At 39.8% G+C, this 22,765-nt stretch overlaps 1 protein-coding gene and 1 long non-coding RNA gene across 3 annotated transcripts in view; both read right to left on the reverse strand.

Annotated features, from left to right (window-relative positions):
- Window positions 1-934: 934 nt before the first annotated feature.
- Window positions 935-5,723, reverse strand: LOC130182983 (uncharacterized). The gene is made up of 3 exons (XR_008829764.1): window positions 5,457-5,723; window positions 3,119-3,320; window positions 935-2,426 (listed from the first exon to the last, which is right to left on the reverse strand). It is a non-coding gene; the product is annotated as an uncharacterized LOC130182983 (long non-coding RNA).
- A 3,637-nt stretch (window positions 5,724-9,360) lies between these two features.
- Window positions 9,361-22,765, reverse strand: part of gabra3 (gamma-aminobutyric acid type A receptor subunit alpha3) — a 92,971-nt gene continuing 79,566 nt past the window's right edge. The window contains exons 9-11 of one of the 2 annotated variants that reach the window (XM_056398248.1): window positions 20,032-20,237; window positions 14,604-14,642; window positions 9,361-14,460 (exon numbers count right to left, since the gene is read on the reverse strand). In XM_056398248.1, the coding sequence (XP_056254223.1) occupies window positions 14,137-14,460; window positions 14,604-14,642; window positions 20,032-20,237 (569 nt within the window). In that variant the 3' untranslated portion in view covers window positions 9,361-14,136. The remainder of the gene's footprint in view (window positions 14,461-14,603; window positions 14,643-20,031; window positions 20,238-22,765) is intronic. The other variant, XM_056398250.1, reaches the window with a different exon arrangement.

The following is a 22,765-nucleotide window of genomic DNA, read 5'->3' on the forward strand; positions in this document are numbered from 1 at the left end:
CTTATCTTCCCAAGGACAAGTACAGCTGTTGAGTCGCCTCCTTCATGAGGATACCCCATACTGACTGCAGGGCATCTGAGCTTTCCACGCCACAGCTAATCTAATGTACCACAACTGTCAAGTGCGCTAACAGCTGGAGAAACATGCCAACATAGTCCATTTTAACTCGCTAATCTATGCGAAGCCAAGCTGAAAATCATGGGTAGAATTTAAAGGAGATACAGTAAGGAGGGGTAGAGGCAGATTTTTAATCACCTCCATGTTCAGCTACACTACTACAACTGGATCTGTTCAAACTCACTCACATGAAACCCAGAACATTTAAAGAGAAAATCTTAAATAATTGCAGAGGTTTCAGGAGAGTCGAGTCACGTCAGTGTTTCAGAAATTGAGAGTTCACTGTATTTTGCGGCATTACAACAACAGTCATTTGATGTTCCACTGATGTCTGTCTAATGTTTGTCCTGTTTAAATACCCATCTGTGTGCATCCAGTGTCTCCTCCTCACTGAAGGCAAGAAAGTATGCAAGTAAACTTTTCTCCAAGTTTTCTTCAGGTCATAACATATTTATTTCCAAACCCATTTGTTAGTCATCCATAGTCTGAAGCCATGGGGCCTGTGCTCGTCCCTGCAGCAGCAGCAGCAGCAGCAGCGGCAGCAGCAGCAGCAGCAGAGTGCAGTCAGAACTGAAAGGCAGATGAATTGCCTCATTGTAATGTTTAGACCAGTCGGTCTGCTCTTGTATGCTTGAGAAATCATCAGAGATTATGAGGCAATCTCTTACCCGGCAGATAAAATGACAAACCATCAAAAAACTCTAGAGAAAAAAGCACTTAGAACAACTGTTTCCTTTTATAAAGATTATTTTGGTAGTTTTATTTCACTCAAACAGTGGACGGTGAAACGAGACATGGTATCGACATGTAACAAAAATCCAAGCTCAGATTTAAATCCTGAACATCATTGTTACACAGTAGTAGCTCTAAACGAACAGGACGTCCAATGAGTCACCGATTCAGGACAAATTAATTTTGAGTAAATAAATTGCTCTCAGTGTAATACCACCAGGTGTTGGGTAAAGCTGTACTCAGTGGTCACAGGGCTGAACTCTCTGAGGTTAAAGCCTTAAAACCCTAAACCAAAATGGAGGCGCCACTTAAGGGGATATCTGTATATTCTTTCTGTCGATGAATATGGTTTGCTGCTGGCAGCGGGTGGTGGTGATTGTAGCTTGAGAAGAGCTTCAGCCATCGTTGCGTTTACAAGAAAAGAAGTTATAATACGTCCTCTGTGCAGCTACGTGTTCAGGACAGACTGGAAGCTACAGTGAATCGCTGTCAGAAAGTGACAAGACGGGCCGGGGCTAGCTGGTTAGCATGCTTACGTCAGTAGAAAAAAAGACGTGACAGAGACAAGAGTTAACATTGGTGTTTGTTTTCCACCTCTGGAGACAGATGTTGGTGAACAAAGGAAGGAAGTTTGATGCTGAACTCACCACGTTTCCTCCAGACTGGTAAGTAAGCAGCTGCTAATGCTAATGTTAGCTATGTAGCAATAGCAAAACTTACAAATAACTCCTTTAAAGGTGCAATCAGTAAATTTTGACTCTTTAGTGAGATTTAATGGGAACTGTTGGAAACTACAACATTAGCTAAAGCACGTCCTTCACTATAAACATTTCCTTCACAAAAGCAGCCTGAAGAAGAGTTTTTTTAATTGTTTGTTTTCTGCAAATTTTATAACAGGATTTGACAAACTTTAAAGCTACCAAATATTGCTGCTGTAACTGACGCAGTACTGCAGAGTTAAGACCAGCAGCTGAATTTAACTATTGTTTGGATTGTTCTCATCTTTCTTTGATTCGGGACCTTTTAAATCACCACCTTCAATTGAATCAAACTAATGACACAGTGTACATCTCTTTGGCCACTAGAGGGCACAGCACAGTAATAGTTGGTACTGCTAGTTAATTTATTATCTGTCTTTATACTACCATAACATTTACATTTATATATCATTGGTTACTTATTATTAATGGACTATTTCATTAAGTTTTCCACCGAGTTGATTACACTTCCCTATTTTTCAAATGAACACTTACTACTTCTCAGTAAATAGACGTAGTCGAACACTTGTGTATCTAGAGTGGCAGCAAACAGACATGGATGCAAACAATTCAAGTGTTATTTTCACCAGTACACAAAACAAGCAACCTAATTAACAACAAAGCCACAAAAGCCTGCTCTTAACAAACCCTTCAGGCAAAGTATCTGCCTGGAGGGTTCTAGTACCTGAACTAATCGCAGAAAAGCAGCAAGCACTGGGGGCAAGTGGTATCTCCTTTGGAAAAAAGTGCCACGCTGAACTGAAGTTCAGCAAACGAGGCGAGCGCTAATATTACAAGGTGTCATCAAAGTACAGGAGCCTGGAGGGAAAAGAAAAGAAAGTAAACAAATGCTAGATAGTCAAGTTTCACACCACACAGTGTATCAGAGGATATGATGTCTGTGGAAAATAACTTAATAAATAACATGGCAGGTGAAAGTGATGTTCACTATTATTATTCTGTTGTGACCGACCTGTTGATAGTATATTATTATTATTATCATTATTATTGTTACACAAATACACACTTCAAACAAGAAACACACATTCTAAATTGCACAACTGTCATTTGAAGCCTGACCTTTCTTGCTTTCATCATCAATTAGTACCAAAATTATATATATGTATTATTATATATATTATAATTATATATGTATTTATATATATGATTTCACAGTATTATGAATGAATCGTGTTTATTTGGCAGCTTTTCCTGCTGTGACTGATTTTACTAATTACATTAGTTCTGTACAGAGATAGAAGTGCAAACTCCCCCCACCCCCTCCCCATCTACCACCACCTCTGAGTGTGAGGGAGGAGACCTTCTCAGTAGAAGCTGCACAAACTAGAAAGGGCGCCCGCTTTGATCCACATGGTGACATGACATCATTGACGTGATGTGACGCCCCCAACAAGATGCCCATGTCGCCCGTATCTAAATCTGCCACTGACTACACTAAAAGACAAATATTGTACTTTTAACTCCACTTCATTTCTATGAAGGACTCTTACTTTGAAGCAGTTTTTCATCAGTGGAATGAGTTTCCTGTTATTTTGAAAATGTGGTAGACCATACACTGTGTTCATCACAGGAGAAAAACCAATCACAGCCAACTCCTCCACCGTCAGCCATGTATGAAGCTGTCCTTTTCGCGACGTTAGATAAAGATGAGGCAGAAGATTCTTCATCGGAGACCATGGTCTGATCTGAGGTCTGTGTTTGAAGGGTTAGAAATAAAGAAAGATTCATTTAGTTTGAAATGTTTGCTGTATTTACCATGACCACACTTCATCACAAACTAAAAATAATGAAATACGTAAATGACAATAACTCCCTTTTCCTTTTGTTGATTCAATTGTGTTTATGGTCATTTATATAGTCTTTGAAGCATATCCTACAAGCTTCTTATTCTACAGGTTCTAATAAGTCAGTTCATTCAGCAGGTTGTTTCAGAGGCATTAGATTCTGTAAATGTGGAACAATACAACATTGTATTCTTATAAATAATGTACTTTTGAATACTATTTTTAAAAGTACTCCAGTACTTTAACTCGAGAAAAAATTTGACTGAACAACTTTCACTTCTATTGGAGTCATATTTGACCTATTGCCTATTTGTCTATACTTGACTTGTAGTGTATGTTTTATACAGACCACATGTGACTCTGTAATCTACAGATACTGACATGTTGTTCTGCTCTTGAGAAAAGAAAAGGTTATTTCATTTGTCCAAATGATGTCAAGTCAAGTCAAGCCAATTTTTTAATATATAGTGCCAAATCATAACAGAGGTTATTTCAGGACACTTTTCACATAGAAGAGGTCTAGACTGTATATTATTGACAGAAAAACAATTCCCACCATGAACAGGCACTGTGAAGTCATGCAGGTTATTATTCTCACATTATTCACTGGACTAAAAGTTGAAAACGACTATGTACAAATGGGATCAAACAGTATTCGTACCCTGCAAAACCACCACTATATACATGTTTTATTAATGTTACTTTACTTGATTGGCTTAGTTTGGATGTCTTTTACATCAAATTTTAATCATCAGGAGATAAAACCGTTAGTAACTGTGATTCTATCAGAAATATTAAATATCAGAGATATCTTTTAATACCTTGGACTAATATGCTTCCTGCCATATTTGAGGATGGGTGGTGCAGTTACACGCTGTTCAATGAGATGTTCAAATTAGTCCAATTAGCCTTTGAGAAATAGTTGGAAATGTAAAGATTTGTCGATATATGACTTTAATAGTTGTTGAAGACAAATTAAGATCCTTTATTTAAGTGAAAGTATTTCTTAAGTAGTATTATTATCTGTTCTCTTCAGATAATGAAATAATTAACCGAGCACCATGAGAAAACTACTCTGTTATCCGGAGATGTAAAGACAGTTAACTTGTTATCTTTGGATAAGGAGATTAAAAAAGCCTCCATAATCAGTGGTAGACAATAGGTAAAGTTTTGTTTGCAAGACTTTTACTTTAAATTAGAATTTAATTTCTGTGGCTACTTTACTTTGAACACTTCTGTGGACCACATCTGTCTGTAACTATCAGAGGAAAATATTTCCCTCTGAAATACAGTGAAGCACAATTCTACATGTACAAATATAAAAGGGAAATACTAATACTTGAGTAAACGTAAATTAGTCCCTGTTTTCCTTTCTCACGGAATATATTTTAACATTTCACAGTAAAAGCATAGGTGTTAATAAAATAAATGAAGACAGCATTCTATTATTTATGGTTCACTGGTAGTACTTGAATCACAATACATCCATGACTTGAATACAAAGGTGCCATCTTTAACAATGTTATTAGTAACACGTGCTTTTACTGTGACACTAAATGTGACAAAAGCAGTGAACTCTTCATGCTAAACTTAGCTGCCTACATACACAATGCATGATATCCTTGTGTCGAACAACGTGAACCCTGTCTAACCAATTCGCTAGGTGGCGCTGTAGCGGAAAACTAGGGTAATAGAAATGTAGTTTTAGGACTGTGGCCCATGAATGTATTATAAATATATATATATTTATATATAAGGTCTTATAATACATCCGTGCTGCGGCCCTGAATATCGAACGCAACATTAAAAAAATAACGGGAACTAGTAGCAATTACGTCATTACGCCAGTGGGACACTGCAATGTACTAAACCGTGCCCAATCTGCCCGAGAGAATAATAAGAAGAAGAAAAATGGCGGACCATTTGAACTGTTCCTTTAGGCACACTCACAGCTTTAGCTTGGGTAGCTTTTTTAGCTAGTATCGTAACAAGCTAATTGTGCCGTTAGCACTATTAACACTTAGCAACTAAGTGTTTTGCTCACCTGCAAGCGACCGTGTCTTCAGGACGGTGTTGTGGAGGAATAACCACCTTGGCCTGTTCTCCTTGTGGATGTTCCCGCCTTGTCACCTGTCACCTGAGTCACCTGTCGCCTCAAACACAAGGTTCAAGCGGGAAGAGGTCGGGGCTTCCTGTCCTGTCTGCAGCCTGGGACCAAGGCGACTCTCTCTAAAGAAGTCTTCACGCCCAGTATCACAGCTCTACTTCGACCAGGTAAGCTGAGTATTTAAGCCACAAACACCATGAGAGTTTTGTTCTTTATCTTTTTTTCTTGTTTATGCACTTGACAATATGGCTGCCGGTTGTTTGCTCTTCCTACCACACGGATACTTGTGGTCACTTCGTTGCTCTTGTGTTCTACTGCTGTCATTTGCCCGTGTGCTCTAATTGCATTTTTTACTGAGAGAAAGGTTTTTGTAGCTCTTGCCTTTGGTATTGGGTCACAGGTGCACAATGATGCTTTCATGCTACTCATGTTTGATTCCAACTTGACTCAGATATAGGTGTTATCAAAGATAAGTGTTATGGGTTGTTCGTGGCTATTTTCCTCTTAGCATATTGTTGTTGTTGTTTTGGAGGATTTTGCTTCTGGCTCACTACAAAGGGTTTTTAGTAGAGGTTAAAAAAGAGCAAGTCTGTTGTCATGTGCAGAGTTCATTCACTTAATTATTCTCCTGTAATATTGGCTTCATGAGAAACAAGCTGGGCTGTCGCAATCACAATTTCTCCATAGACTTCATCCTCAGCATTAGAGCTCAAGGTAACGGGCTAATATGACAGCTTCATTTACTGTTTTCTTATATCATAATTACATCCAAAGTGCTGTGTCCCACAGTTTATGCTGCTGCCACACTTCACTGCACTTATTGGCAGCTTAAACTCATATCCATGTACATGGGGTCATCAGCTGCTTAGCAACACTGCATAACATTACATGGGGAGACGTTACTCACTTCAAACCTGTAATTTTTGCAAGTTTAATGTGCTATAGTTAATAATTATCTGTTGCATGCAGTGTCTGACATGTGGTTACTTGTTGTTGCATATGAACTGGATTGCTGGGTTTAGATTTTTCCATCTCAATTATCTGAGGTTCTTTGTCAGGTAATGGCCACATGGCAGCTGGTGGCGTTCCTCCCTTAATGGACTCTAGATAATCTGGTATTGGGTTGTCTAATGGGTTTTAGGTGTGGTATAGTTTGTTATTGTGACTCAGTTTCTGCTTTGCTGCACTCGGTGCATGTTTGCTTGCAGGATGTGACAAGGCCAGCGCTTACATGAAAAATATCAACCTTGTATATTCTGAATTCATGTAGTTATCAAACTGAAATGTTTCTGCAGTGCCCCCCAGCTGTCTTCAGCATGACGGTGTCATCCACTGCATGTCTCTGAGATTGAAGACTCCCCTGAGTGGCATTTTGCTAGACCAGACTATTACTGGGAGCTTCGGTATTCTCTGTAAGGTTTTTCATTAACTCAAATCAGCTCTGTATTTTACCAAACGCTCAGTCACACTAACAGACAGGAGTTTTTCTAAAATCTGTTTTCACTGTAAAGAATAGCAGTTCCTGGACAAGAAGATGGAGGAAGTTTGTCAGTAGCCCTGCACACAAACCTCAGTAATAAAAAGGTGGACACAGTTAACTGTTCAAAACAAAGGGGAAGCATCTTTTATGTCTGGACTGCCCTGCACCACCCACAGAAGTCAGTGTGGATCAGACATTGACTTCCTCCTTTAGTACAACGCTGTGGTGACTCTACCAATCCTTTCTTCACAATACTGAATGAGAGAAGCACATTAGCTCTGTTTGCATGTTTAGTGTGAGCGTCTGTTGGCTTGCTGTAAATCACTGAGGTCATCAATATGAACAATTTGTTCTAGGGCTGCATGCTATGCAAAAAAATCATGTTGGGATTATTTTGGTAGATATTGTTATTTCAACTGGACATGGTTTCATGGTTTCATTTTCACTGAAAAATAATTGAAAATTGTGTTGATGTGTTTATGTATTTATTTATTTTTTGGTCTTGTACCAAACAAACATGTTCCTTCATGTCTGGAGAATATGATCTGTAGTCCGGGGCGTCTCTGTAGCACCACAACGCTTTTGGTGCTGACAGTGCACAACAATGTTGTGACACATTTTACCTTCATCAAAAACATTACAGCTCCTGCACTTGGCTATATTGCGATTTCGATTATATTTCGATTAATTGTGCAGCACTCACTAATTTGTACAAATGATACACTTAAACAGTTGCATTGTACTTTTCTCTTGCCTGAATGACTTACATGACTCTTGACTTGGCAGTTCTTAAAATGACAGCAGGCGTCCTGTGATGTCAGGTTGCTGCTTATGTGAAAACAACATATTTGTGGGGGATTATGTCTCAGGCATTTTGTGACTGTGATTGTTTCGTCCAGGTTAACTTTACACAGACTATATATTGTTCACATATTCATTATTCTTGTGACACTAGCTCTCATAATACTCTTTGCTCATAGTAATGTGTAGTTTTGCTGATGAATTTCTGCTGTAAAATACTGCCTCGTACCAACTAAGTGATAAATCAATGATTTGTATTGACAGTTTGTGACACTATTCTCATCCTATCCTACAGTTTTATAGAGCTATTATCCTGTAGAAGAAGAAGAAGAAGAAGAAGAAGGCCTTAACCCAAACTTTATATGTATAATCTTTAGTCTTATTGTGATCAAATTGACAAACAGTGGTACAGCTCACAAACACAAAGGACTATATGGACCTAAAGCTGGTGTGAACAATAGGCACTAAATGTACAATGAAATGTTTCATTTATCATAGCAAGCAAACAACCTTATATGTCCACGCAGCGGGCTTTAGAGAGCTCATTTTCCCTGGCGTGCAGAGAAAAATGAGGTGTTTTAGCTTAAAACATAATAGCCTTCCTGTGCAGTTGAAGGCACCTACAGGGCGGACAGGACTGGACCGGGGCCAGACCGCTACTGTAACCTTCACAGTCTGTAGACCGCAGCACAGCCCTGTTTATTCAAAGTACTCCAGTGAAACTCCTCTGCTTTGTTCATTGCTCTGTGCAGACATTTGTTATGAATCTTTGATCCCTCTTTGTCTGTCCCATCTCGGCTCAATCTCAGCTTTAGACAGTGATGATGTTGATGTTATTGATGATACAAAGAGCAAAGCTTGTTGGGTATTTTTGGCAGTTTTCTTCTAGAGAGGGGCTTTAAGGATTTGCTGTTCTTACCTACTAAGTTAAATGGATGAATTGTTGCAGCCGACGTTCAACAGTGCAGCTTTAAAACACGTTTACATGTGAGGCACCGCAAAAGCACAGTGTTACTCTTTACTGTGCGTCCATCAGAAGCTTTCATTGGCAATTTCATAAATCCTGACCCTTAAAATACCTTTGGGAATACATTTTTTTTTGGTAATTTCAGAACCTGATATGGACAATTAATTACTAGCAGGCATGAATCAATCAGTGTTAAGTAACTGCAATTCTGTGGCACAATATTATAAAGTATAAATATTGAGCTTATGAAAATGTATAATGTACATCTTAAGCTATATGTTGTGCCTTGGCTGATCTGTCGGTTTGTGTGTAGTGGTCGATGATATTGTGAGTGGCTAAGCTTTGATTTGAATGTGTGCAACGTGTTTTGTTCCCTGTAGGATGTTCTCACGTTGTACTGCTGGATTTCTCCCTAATAAATCACAGTGTAAACACTACAAACAAAAAGATGGCATGCAGAGCCCCAACGGTGACACAAAGAATCAGACAAAAACACTTTTCAACCGAGCCTCAAAAGGAATATTGGATGAGCCCACTGTGGACAAAACATGCACCTTTTTCAGGCTTGAATGTGACCAAGAAGGGCTCCAAGATAAAATGCAACGTCCTTTTTAATCCCCATTTCCAATTGCTACATCTCATACAGTAAGCACATGAACGAGAGAGGGCAACATACAGAGTCCAGTCACTGAGCATATAGAGAGCAACCTCCCGACAAAAACACAAAGTCCACCGCTTTCCTGGAGCCGTCTTTGTGTAGGAAGTCTTTGAGATCTCAATGCGTAGGGACATGCAGTGAAATTGCAGTAGAGAGAACACAAGTGTGTACAACTCCTGTTTGCAGACAGCTGCTAGTTCACAGTTAGGTTTGAAAAGTGCACACAAGGTACTGATCTCATAAGTAGCTCAATGTATATTATCTCTACTGAACGTCTTTAAAATACCATAACACGTAGTGTTACAGAGCTCAATGTAAGACAGCAGTACTTATCAGATGTAAAAATAAATGACGTGACATATCAATATTCACAAAAACTATTGGAATTGATTTCACAATATCTACAAATTCACGACTTAGTAACACTTTTCTGAGCAATTAGAATTGTTGCCACTTACTTTAATAATTTGTTTAGTTTATCTATTTGTCTACGGCTTTCTACCCATCAAGAGATTTGCATCAATGCTGTAGAGGTTATGTCGTATAAAACATATAATATTTAATGCTGTACTGAATAGCATAAATATATTCATATAGTAATATACTCTTAATATACTGTATCTTATAGGATGACATGTTTTTGCTGAAGTTAACTCTGGCCCTGTGAGGAAAAGATTTAGCACGTGAAATAAAAACACAATCACAACCAAACCTAAATGGCAACAATACAGAAGAGTTCTGTTCATCAAAACCCCTCAGGAGTGAAGCTGTTAAAACAAAATAATCCAGAATTACCACAGACTCCTGTCCTAATATACCAGTTGTACATTCATACAATTCAAAATACTGTTTTATTACCATTTCTTCTTTGAAAGAGGATCAGTCATCTTTTATTTTTGCGCTATTGCATCTTTTCTTTACCATTCACTCATCAGTCTGAGCAGTTTGGATGACAGATTCTACTGTAGTTCAGATTTCAGCAGTTGTGGTTGTGTGGCTCTGGAAGTGTTTTTCCCCTCTATATTTGCTACCCACAGACACACAAAATATGTGCATTAAAAATGTAATCCTGCTCATTGTGCTCAACAAAAAACTTGAAATTCAGTTTAAACAATTTGAACTAATCAGGACATGGATCAAAGTGATCGCCTGACGCACAGACATTAAGTATTAACTTACGTTAATAAATGTAATAAATATGTTGTAAACACTCAAGGGTCACATCACAAATGGAGCACATCAAAATCTGAATCTTCAGGTAAACCATTTCAGATAGTAAGATATAGATTTATTCTGAAATAACTACTTTTACATTTTTTTCCTATAAATATTTTGTTCCTATAAGGTCTATGGGGAACATTTGCTGTCTTAATATGGCTAATTTTACATTTTAAGATCTGTAATTTTATAAATATTTCATGAGTTACCCACAAAACCTGGATACACAGATGAATGAAAATGTATCACATCCTATACATTGCATTAGTGAACAGTTCGAACGGATGAAATTACCATGTGAATGTGTCTTTGGTGACCACGTTATAAAAGATACTGATGATGTCACCTGGCTAAAGGTGAGTGGGCTTGTTGGTGATATTCAGTCCCACTGTCTTTGAGGCAAGTTCTTTCACAAATCCTGTTCAAATGCTCGGCGTAGGACTACTTACCTAAAGTACCTTGATCATATTACTCAGAGGAATAATACATAAACATTAGCGCTGTGTGTCATCAGATCCTGAATTAGCAGCAGCCAGCGGGCCTTGAAGACCCACAGCAGATGTGTATCATGAATCAGTTCCTTCCAGACAAAATGTTAAAAAACATCGAGTCTGAATATGAGACACGGCGCCTCAGTTTACCAGTTAAAGATCATTAGAAAATGTCAGCAGGACTCTATTTTCCCATTGTGTTGACCAATATGTCTAAGTATTAAATATTGCAATTAAACGCAGACAAATTTACCTGATTTGTAATTTGACATGATTTATAAAAAGTTTTTAGTGTCACGATTTATCCTGTGAGTTAAAAAGTATGTTTTCCAGGAGATATTCATGTTGTTCCTTTTGTCTCTGGATGACTCAAATGAACAATATGTCTTTATGGTTCACATGAACATGGGATTAAGACTTCTGAGATGTGTATTGATCAGATTTAATGGTTAAAAATGTCAGTTCTCTATGTTAAATAATTTAAAATCACTTGAGGAGTGGAGTTGGTGAGACTGTTACCACCAACCACAACATTTAATCATAATGAAATAAAGGAGAAGAGAATAATTACCCTTCATTTTGTTATAGTAAAGCTGAACCTGCAGTTACTTTGACATTTGACCTGAATGTGTTTTCTGAGGTGGGAACTAAACTGTAGTTTGTGTGGTCATATATCTCCATAGTTCCCTTTTCTAATGTTTGTAACTGAGATGGATGAAGAACCGTGTGTGTGTGTGTGTGTGTGTGTGTGTGTGTGTGTGCGTTGAATTAAAGCTAAAATCTGTGACTACCAGCTGAGGGTAAAAACACTTTCAGAACCAGCCGTAAAGTATCAGCATCACATCAATATGCACAAATAATTGCAGTGTAAGTGTGTTTATGCAGATGCTGCTGAGGCTATGAGGAGGAAATTGATGAGTGACTGGGATGAACTACAGAAACATTGATACTAAGCCCTATTTGAGTGTGACAAACACCATTATTGGAGGTTGCAGACATACACGTGTACAGATTGTCATGCATTAACCTATGACTGATACACTGTACATGGTTTGTGTTATTAACAACACAACACAATTCACTCATTCTCCCTATAAGCTTACCACTGAAGATACAGTTTGAGGAGATCCACTTCACGTTGGGGTCTAATGTACAGTGGTCGCCCAAGAGTCCATAATTAGGGATAATGCAAAATATCCAGAGTGCATCCAGCAAAAACAGCAACAGAAATTGCTTCATAATCATAAAACATCTGTATAAACACGTACCAAACTCAACACGTAACAAAAATACAGATGTCACCGAACAAACCGAAAACAAAGGTTGGAGACAGTTACCACAGCTGGAGACAAATTTGATTTTCAACTTTGAAACCATCACTTGTTGAAAAATAATCAATTCATTGTGGTTAAACTAAGATTATAATTCTCTTGTTGGAGAAATCTGGTGGTTTTTTTTTTTTGTAGTTTTTTTTAATGATTTCACAGCAACATCTCCAGTGATGATATCTCCCAAATATGTTTAGAAATACTGTGTGACTGTGACATATTGGCCTTTGTTGTCTACCACAAAACACAAAAACAGTTCAGCATATGTAGACAATTAAATCAATACCAATATACTTAACACAATCAAGTATAAAAGGGCAGAAGTACCACATGAACCGAACTCTTGATTATGACGAGGCAGGAAAATCATGAAGGAGCTAAACGGCTACAGTGACTGATGCAGAGGAGACAAAGAAATAAAGGCAGCAGGGTGCCCGTCCACACAAGAGTGATTCAACGTATAAAACATCTAGTGTTACTTCTCAATGGAAAACGTGTTATAAACTGCAATTCAGAATTGGACTTCAGTCTGAGGTAATGGTGGTAGTTTGTTATGACTGCTCGGCTCATGGAGAGGCCACACCGTGAGCCAAAACATAAATGCACGTGATAATTGTTGTGGACTACGCTGGATCCTTTAATCTCTTAGCTTCATCTTTTCACAGGCAGAGGTCTGTTAACCTTCCACACTAATGGGCAATTTTACACTGGGTGCCCTGAGCCCATGGGCCGTGGGTGGGGCACGGTGTACACGTGCTGCAGTGTACGGAGCCTGTGGACACCAGTATGTGTTTGCATGTAATATACACACAGACCTTTTGTGCATATGTGTGCTGCAGATGCAAGTGTGTGTGTGTCAAAACCTTTTTCTTTATGATGTGTGTATTCACCAAGGCACATAGCTTCTCTGTCGTTGAACACAGTCAGCCAGTTAAAACAATAAGAGCCACTGGACTAGAAAATGTACAGGCAGCCCCCACGGGACGCGAAAGCAATTCCAGATGATACTGCATCGGGTCTGCGGAGATTCAGCGTGAGCTGAAGGCCAGACAGACGATTATTAATGATGTTCCTATGGAACTATACAGGCTGCCCCCGGCTAACAAACCACAGTACAGCGACCAACGGACGGCTCTGCTGGCGTTTTCTGATGCGTCACTGTGCGTCTGCGTGCGTGTGTGCATGCGTGTCGTTAACTTGACGGATGTGTCAAAACCCTATCGCTGGTAATGAGCTACAATGGAAACTTCAAACGCATGCTTGCTCTAACTTATTACAAGCAAAGCGCAAGCATGTCAAAACATAGTGAGAACACAACCTGACTACCTTACAAAACGGCAAGCAATCGAGACACAGCAAAGGAACACTTGGTTACTCACGAAAGGGACCAGGGCCAGAGCTGGGGGGGGGGGGCTACACAAACACAGTCTGATGTGAGGATGTGCTCCCTCCAAGGTCCACTACTACATGTGAATCTATTGTATGTTCAAATTTGCCTTCCATCTAAACAGACGTGCAAAATATCAAACTCTTAAGAAAAAACAGACACACGAAACACGCGCGCGCTCACACACACATACACACACACACACAATAAGATGTAATGGACTTGGCCTCCTGCAAACCTGTCTACCCTCTGAACCAAACCAGATCAGGCCTAGCATTTGGTCAAATTCAGTTTAGGTTGTTTGCCTTCATGATGGCGGGCTTTCTGTTGACGTATGTGGCCCAGTAGCCCAAGTTGAAGATGAAGAACAGAACTGGGAAAATGATGCGTGATATCTTGTCCACTTTGCTGACACGGTTGTAGGACTTCTTGGCCTCCGTGTAGGGGTCGTCCATTTTGTGCAGGTAGTGGTGGTGCTTGGCCGACGGTCCGGTGGCGCTTTTGGAAATGGTCGTTAAACCTTGGTCTTTAGCGACGTTGATGGCGTAGGTGGTTCCCACAATGTTGAAGGTGTTGTTCGCCTTTTTGGATAAAGTCGCGGATTCTCTTCTCTGAAAAGGAAGAAGGGCAGTAAAGTAAAGGTCGTCAGGAGCGAAGCACCAGACTTCACAATACTTCCATTTGAACTCATGAAGAGGAAATAGAAGCAACACCACGAGACACGACACACACAAGAACAAAACAAAAGCCTAACCATATCTTTAATCCTGGCCATGTTAGCCTGAAACGGTTCCTGAAAAGAAAAGTAGAAAAGAAAAAAAGTTTACCAATTATATTAAAATTACCCAACGTACATACTCTATTCATCACCATCTAGCTGGTACTACTTTTTTTTTTTTTTTTTTTTTAAACATATTAAACTATTAATATTGTCAATTCAAATCTGCATCATACAAATCTGGATTGCAGAAAAAAAAATAGTCATGATAAAAAAAAAATTCATGACGAAACGATCAGGCTGATAAAATTACGAGTGTGGAAATAGGGACAATTGTATTTTGCATCGTTGCAGAACCAGGCTGGACTGGCGTCTGATACTGCTAACAGTAGCAGTAGCAGCACAGAGCAGGATTAGAAACAAAGCAAAATAACAGTGCCTGAAAACATGTCTGACAAACTGTATCAATGAGAGCAGCCAGGCCTCTTCAGGCAAACAGCTTGCAATAAAACAAACACGACAAAGGCAGTGTGTGGTAAAGCTGGCTGGAGCGACCGCTTCCTCCCTGCTACTAGGGAGAAATCATTACACTGTCTTTTATAGTGAAATCACACTGGGAGACAGAATTTTATTTGCTAAATTCATGCTCTCAGATATCTAAACTCACATCACCAGAGGACCCTGTCAGCCTAAAACAGTACAGGTATAGAGAACAAGTAGGGCACCAAGATTGATCACCGGGCAGAGTTTTAGTTTCCTGTGTGGCAGACGGTGTGTGTGCCTGTACTGGGGTAATTTTCTTCACACGATTCATCCCCACTGTAACCACTTAAAGACGTGCTACAAAGCTAAAGTGGTGTGTTGTCATGTAACAGAGAGTTTCACTTTCAACGCTCCACGTTTCACTTCTGCTCTGAGCACCGCTTTAATTTTTTGCTCTGCTTTTTTTTTTTCATCTTCATTTAATTTTCCTTCCTTTTCACTTCACTCCATCTTTTTAATTACCATAACTAATGTCCCCCCCCTTCCCCCTCCTCCAGAACCGCGGCTCTATTTCCGCACACGGCTCATCAGCACCAAGCGTTTTGTTTGGTCTGCATCCTTGGTGTTCACATACACTCACAAACGGAGGCAGGAAAATGTGCTGTATGTGTCTGACCCAGACCAGTGTGTCACCACTATATAGAAAACCCACTTGTTAATGTGAAATGTGACACGCAGTGGAATGTTATTCAGAAGAGACATCAGAATAATGATATTAGGTTGTTGGTAACTTGGATGGAGGCAGCAGAACAGAGGAGGAAACATGTTGAGTGTGATCAGTGTGTTGTCCTCAGGTGTGCAGGAGGATGCTTCAGACTCCTTCAGGTATTTGGAGAGCTAACAAAGCCACTGATTGCATTAAACAGAGAGATTGGTAAGCTGCTGCCCGAAAGGGTCTTTCTCAAGTCAGTGAGTATAGGGTGAGAATGAGTCGCTCCGATGCCCCCTGGATAACCAGATACTTTCCCCACAGTATCGATTCTTCCACGTCTAACACCACCACCAACCTCCTCCATCACAGCGAAAGCTTGCGTCAGCAGGAAAAGCCAATGACTGCTGTAACGTGTCGTATGACCTTAATCACAGCCCCCTAAACCCTCGGTCCTTGGCTTTACACATTGGGTGTTCTTTGCCCTGTAACCTGACAAATGAGCCAAGCAAAGTCATTTTGTGTTGCTGTTTAGCTGGGCTGTCCTCTGATGTAATTTATATGGTCTAATTATTGGGGAAACCACATGTGGCGCTGGGCCCTGTGCATGTTTTCATCAACCTAATGTGACACAGCACACAATTCACTTCCGGCCAGAGTCTTGTGCACCATTCAAAGTCATTCGGCTAGCTGCAGGCACAAATACCGCCTGAATACAATGCATCTATTGACCTTGTCTTTGTAACTTCTGCAAATTGTTGCATCAGAATTTCTTTACGAGTGCGAATAAGTACCCCAGGGGTAATTGTGTCTCGCTGTGTCCTGCTGTTTGGAGCCAAGTGTGCGCATGTGTGCGTGTAACCGAGCCTTGTGACAGTCTGTCCCTGTCTAAGATTGGAGATGAGGTGTTGGCATATTTAATAGCCTCAAGTATGTCAGCATGTGGGTGCACGAGCGTGCGGACTGTGTTAATGGCGACACAATGTCCCTGTTTGAATCCCTGTGTGTGTTTATGTAGTGGTGCCTGCACTTAGATTTTCCAGTAACTCTGGTGGCGGTAGATGTGGCCTGAGCTTGATCTCATCACGGCAGGTTGTGTTACAGGTTACCTGTCAGCCAGTGTTAATTAAACATGCTTTGTAATTGCAAATCAAAGCTAACACTGTGTCAACAAAACACTTGTGCTTCTCTCTCTCTCCTTCCTGTGATTGTCTTTTGTTTCTTCTTTGTCCTCGTTTCCTAAAACAGCACATCACTTAAAAACAAGTATCTGCTTTCCTCTAGATACAAACCAACTAAGTTGTTGCACTGCAGCTGATAAACTCCTGCGTCCGCTGATGATGGTAATATAATAATATGCAATAAAAGCATAGTTCAGCGTGGTCGGTGAGATATAGCCACTCCATCCTGCTGTATTACAAGGGTCAACTCAGTCAGAGGAAGCTCGCCAAGAGGCAAACATTGGTGCATAACGACACCTCCAACTCAAATAACAAAGGCGTGGAAAAATTTTCATTAAAAAGTCTAATAACAAGATGCCTCCAGAAAAGGCAGCTATGGTTTGTTTTTTCCACCTGAGTACACCAACCTCCAGAGGAGAAAAGTTTAGCTGTAGCAGCTTCCCCTGTTGTTCCTGCAGCAGTAAGGAGAGGAGCAGTGTCATGCTCTGCTCTGCTGAAACATGACTGCAACAGTCCGCTGTGTTAAAATGTCTGTAGTCATCTGGATACACAAGATTATGAGGCACACATGTAAAACCGTGATCGTTCCTTGGCTCCGGTGCAGGACGAGCCGGTGCTCCCGCCTCTGCTGATGAAACCAGCATATAACATCCAACACAGTGGTGTCCAATCATGTGTCACGGAGAGCCAAGAATACACAGGCTTTCATTCCATCCAAACTCCCCACCGGCTAATTTCTGTAATAAGCACACCTTCAGCTGGTGAGGGAGAGCTAATTATGTAGATCGCTTGTCAAACAGAATGTTAGGCGACAAAAAGGGAGGAAAATGACAGAGAAGCTCCATAACCAGCAGAGTAAATGAGTGCACATGGACTCGGCTACAGCTCACCATTTCAGACCTTAGAAAAGAAGAGAAAAGAAAAGGAGCCTGGGGGCAATGAAGTCATCGCTTGGTTCCGGTAAGGATGGTGGCTGAAACCCTCCCTCTGATGACTGGAGACTGTATTTTCAAAAGCTTTACCGAGCTTAAACTTCTCTCCTGGAAAACACTCTTTTCCTTATATCTTCTCTTCTCTCTTATAGGTTCCCTTTTTTTTATTGTAAATATATTAAAAGTGAAAACGCTGCTCCGTTTGCTTTCCAGTAGCTCATTGTAGCGGGGAGCGTGATGGGAGTGCCATGTCTCCCTCTGTGACCCCATTCTTTTTTATCTATCATGACAACTGCATGCTCAGCACAGCCCCGGAGAACGCAGCCCAGGCTGTTGCCATTAAGAGGAGGCATCAAAAGAAGGGGAAAAAAAAGCTCTGCTGCAGTGTAAAGCTGCAAATTATCCTCACCGACTGAAAAGTTCCATGGCAGCAATATGCATTTCTGTCAATCACTCAGAGGACCAAATGTCAAGCTATAAAAAATAGGAAAGCCTGTACTGATTGTGTCAAATAGTTTGTACATTAGTGCCGGAAAATAGATTTGCGGCTCCGTCTGTCGCAGAAGAAGAAATATATATTTTTCCCCTCATGTCGTGTCTGTGGCAGATAGATGGGTTCCAACGTTTTTATGTGCTAGCAGCAACATAACAACAGTATTTACTCGGCCAATATTTCCCACTTTACTTAAACGCAGTGAGACTTTTACAAACAGGAAAACAAAAGCCTATAATTTAATACAAAGTGATGGAGGTATCACTTTTTTATTTTTATTTTTTAAATGCAAATACATGGTGGTGTTTGACAGCTTTCAGTGTGTCTTGGCAAACCCAACATGTTGTTCTGCAAATTGTGCTGTAAAATTGAAGCTGTTCTTTGACATATTCTCAACACAGTGCAAAGATTTACTCACTGGAAACTCATCGCAAAAAAACCCTCCAAAATATAAACATATGGGCAAACCTTTCTAGATGTAAATCTAAACATATTTTTTTGCAGGAGGAAAACATATTTTATAGTCAGCATGTCAACACCAGACTGTCAGCACCTGATTCTATCATTCATGTGATCCATATAAAAACAGGAGAGCAATGCATCTGTTCCTTTCACTGCTGGAACAAATGAGCCCTTTTTTTGAAGCATATGCTACAGCTAAATTAATCAATTAAGCAAGAGAAACATGGATGTTTCATATGTGCCGCACAAGACCAAGTGCTTTAATTTTCCTTATTGCTTCTCTGTGGCCTGCTCTGATAGTGTCTCAGGCCTCTAATCTATTTCATTTGATGTGATCAGTCATAAAACATCATAGAAGTCGTGGTTAATTTAGGCCCTGAGGTGATCGTGAGAAACTGATTGCTTTTTATTTATGTGACTTCATCACAGCTTCATAGAAAAACATCATGTTTAGACCCCTGGTTCCTCCAGATGAAACCACAAAAAAACTTCTTTCCTTCCATGATATAAATCCACTTGCTGTCTTCATAAACAGCACACAATCAGCCCAGGCTATTGACAAAGTAAATATCTGTAAGCTGCGATTTATCAGATTTCAAGCTTAAAATAAAAACTTCAGCTTCAAGTGACTCACTTTAAATAATGCACACTCAGTTTCTCATCAGGGTGCAGCCTGGATGTAAGGCTGCCGGCTTTTCTGTGGAGAACGGGCCTTCGCTGACTTTAGGATGAGACTTGAACATATGCTGCCGTCATAAATCAGGGCCAGTGTCTCTGGGAGTTTACCTCTGTTTCTGCTCTCACTGTTCCTCCCCACTGTCCCTGTTCCATTTGGCTGTTAATGAATAAATAAAAGCTCTCTTTATAGTCTTTATGGAGTTCTCCAGACTGCGCTAAGGAAGGAACTTTTTTATCAATGTTTCCAAAGTGCAATTTGCCCTCATTGCTCCTCCGGTGTAAAATGAGGACTTTTAACAAGGTTATTAAAGCAAAAGACAAAGAAACATTTAACTAGAATTTAATAATCAGGAGAAAAAACAACCAAAGAGGAGACAGACTCCCATCTGGAAATCTTTGTGTTTGTTTTTTCTTGTGATTTTTAATGTAGGTGCACTGTGATGAATCGAAAGTGCAGGCGTGTCACGTTCATTGATTTTTTTTTTTTTTTTTCAATATGAAACTCTTTCAAATAAGAATCACTCACCCTTATTTCCATGCCCTCTTTTTTCCCATCCCACGCCCAGCTGCGCTTGGTGAAGTAGTTGACTGTGGCAAACTCAATCAAGGCAGAGAAGACAAAGGCATAGCACACTGCCATGAACCAGTCCATGGCAGTGGCATAGGCCACCTTAGGGAGGGAGTTTCTAGCACTGATGCTCAGGGTGGTCATGGTTAGGACGGTGGTGACCCCTGAGGAAGAAAGAAAAACATCAGCCAACATTAAAGGAAAGTTCATTTTCTCACAACTTTTTCAACTTCTTCTAATTTTTGTGAAAGATTTAAACTGTTATAACATTTCGTTTTATTTCTTCCTAGACGTTTTGGAAAGCAGGAAGCTGTGTGTAGCTTTAAATCAGTGTTTACTAAGGCCGTGCAACAGAAGGTTAAAGCAGGTTTAAATCGTCCAATTCAGCCCAATCATGGAAATTACTCTTTTGGGCTAAAATCATGGGTCACTGCATTTCAGAGTTTATTATTTACATAATCTACTGTGTGAAATCAGAAAGTTGAGCCACACACCACTAACTAAGTTCAATTGTCCATAAACACTGTAAGTATGCTTAGTGTCTCATGATGAATGTTCCTTTTTCTTTTGTTTAAACCAGTCTGTCGTGTTCCTTGGAAACAGTAGATGTCCTTGTAAAGATGTGTCTGATGGAGACGCAACATCTAAAACATCTACAATAAATACAAGTCTGTTAAAATCCATGAAAATTGGGCTCAAGTTGTAAAAACTTAAACTTCCTTTACACAATTCACAGAGAGAGAGAGATGTTTTTGACCTGCTCACGTTCAGTGCAGGATAATGATGATTCTGAATTACAACACAGAAGAGTAGACAGACCTCTATCTACTCCATTGATCAATCCTTTGGCGTACAGACTTGGAATCTTTTACAGATCACGTCACATCTCGGCCTTTACGTTCAGGGGATGAAATATGACTCGGACAACGGCCGCCCAGCCAACCTCGTAAAAACAATCACTTCATCTGTTCCAACCTTTTCTATTCTGATGAATAACAGACACACAGTGGGCTCTTAAAAATGAATTTGTGTTGCAGGACAGGGAAGTCGACTAATTTCAGTGAACACTGGTAAGAAATTAGAATTTGTGACAGAAAGATTTATAGGTAATTATCTACTTTGTTTAACGACAGAGACGGATTTATTTTCAGGTTCTGCATTTTGCATAATTTGACTCTATTCCAACACTTGAGCTGTGGCTGTGTCATGTTTAATTCAGGTATTAGGACATGGGGGGGCTGTAATATGATGTTCAGGTATAAATCAGGTAAATTAAGTCGTGCCGACAAAATACAACTTGAAAATCGACCAGAGAACAAAAATGATAAATCGGTTTAGTTGCTGATGAACACAGAAATGCTAAGAACTCAGTAGAAAGATCTTTATTTCAGCTGATCAATGCGACGGTGAGAATAAAAAATCCATGATGTGAACACTTTAGGGAACTGTGTCCTTCACTGTAAACGCTTCAATCACTCCACGGAAAGGAATGACATTGATTACAGCTCCTTTCCTCATGTGAGGGAAATTGTTCTCTACAAATGGAATTTCTCGTGTGACTGAAATGATTTTCAGACGACTGTTGAGGGAAAAATGTTCTGGTGGACGTGTTTGTGGAGAAGTGGAGGAACTGAAGGCGTGGGGACAGTTTTTATTTCCTAAACATTCGATTGCTTTGCATGTTTTTCTGGGTCTGTTGTACTTGAGTAAATTTTTCAAGTATCTGTACTTCTTTTATTTCTTTTGCACAATTTAAAATACATAGAGAATGACAAGGAAAACAAGTCGCATACAGTGCAGGGAGAGGAAAAAGCTTCATGGGCTTGTGACTTTTACACCTCTACATTTTTCTGAAGGACTTTGAAACTTTTAGTTTTTAGTCAGGAATGGATTTTCTTTTATTTTGAAATTGTGATAGACCATACACTGTGTTCATCACAGGAGAAAAAACAATCAGCCAACTCCTCCACTGTCGGCCATGTTTGAACCTGTCAGTGTCCTAACGATGGCGACGTTGGATAAAGATGAGGCAGAAGAGTCTTCACCAGAGACCTGATCTGAGGTCTGTGTTTGAAGGTTTAGAAATAAAGAAAGATCCATTTAGTTTGAAATATTTGATGTGTTTACCATGACCACACTTCATCACTGCCTACAAAAAAAATCATCATGATCATGTTTTTTTGCCACTGATACTGATCATGAGTGAGATCAATCGGGGCATCCCTAGTAGTTGCTGTTTTTATGCTATGGTTGGTCAAATTACTTTGTCTCATATTCTACAAGCTTTTTATTCTACAGTCAGTCAGTAGTTTGTTTCAGACTCGTTGGAGTCAACAAACAGCAAAGCTTTGTCGTAAAAAAAAATGTATTTTTAAAATCAAATACTCCAGTACTTTAACTGGGATAAAGATCTGACTGAACAACCTTGTATTTGAGTCATATGTGAGCAGGAAGATCTGTACTCTGACTCCAGTAATGGAGCTGTGTACTGCCTCATGTAGGTGTGCTTCATTTATAAATCAAAGTGCTAATTATTCAACAAACACATGGTTAAGGGCTCTTCAGCAGAACAGCAGTTGAAAGAAGCGGAGGAAGGACATGACATCTCATCTCAGAGTTTATATCTAAGCAGACGCAATGTTCTTAACATGAATAGCACTGGATGGACAAATTGAATCTATTATTATTCACA

This window comes from Seriola aureovittata, chromosome 15, assembly GCF_021018895.1.
Source record: "Seriola aureovittata isolate HTS-2021-v1 ecotype China chromosome 15, ASM2101889v1, whole genome shotgun sequence".
Classification (NCBI taxonomy): Eukaryota; Metazoa; Chordata; class Actinopteri; order Carangiformes; family Carangidae; genus Seriola; species Seriola aureovittata.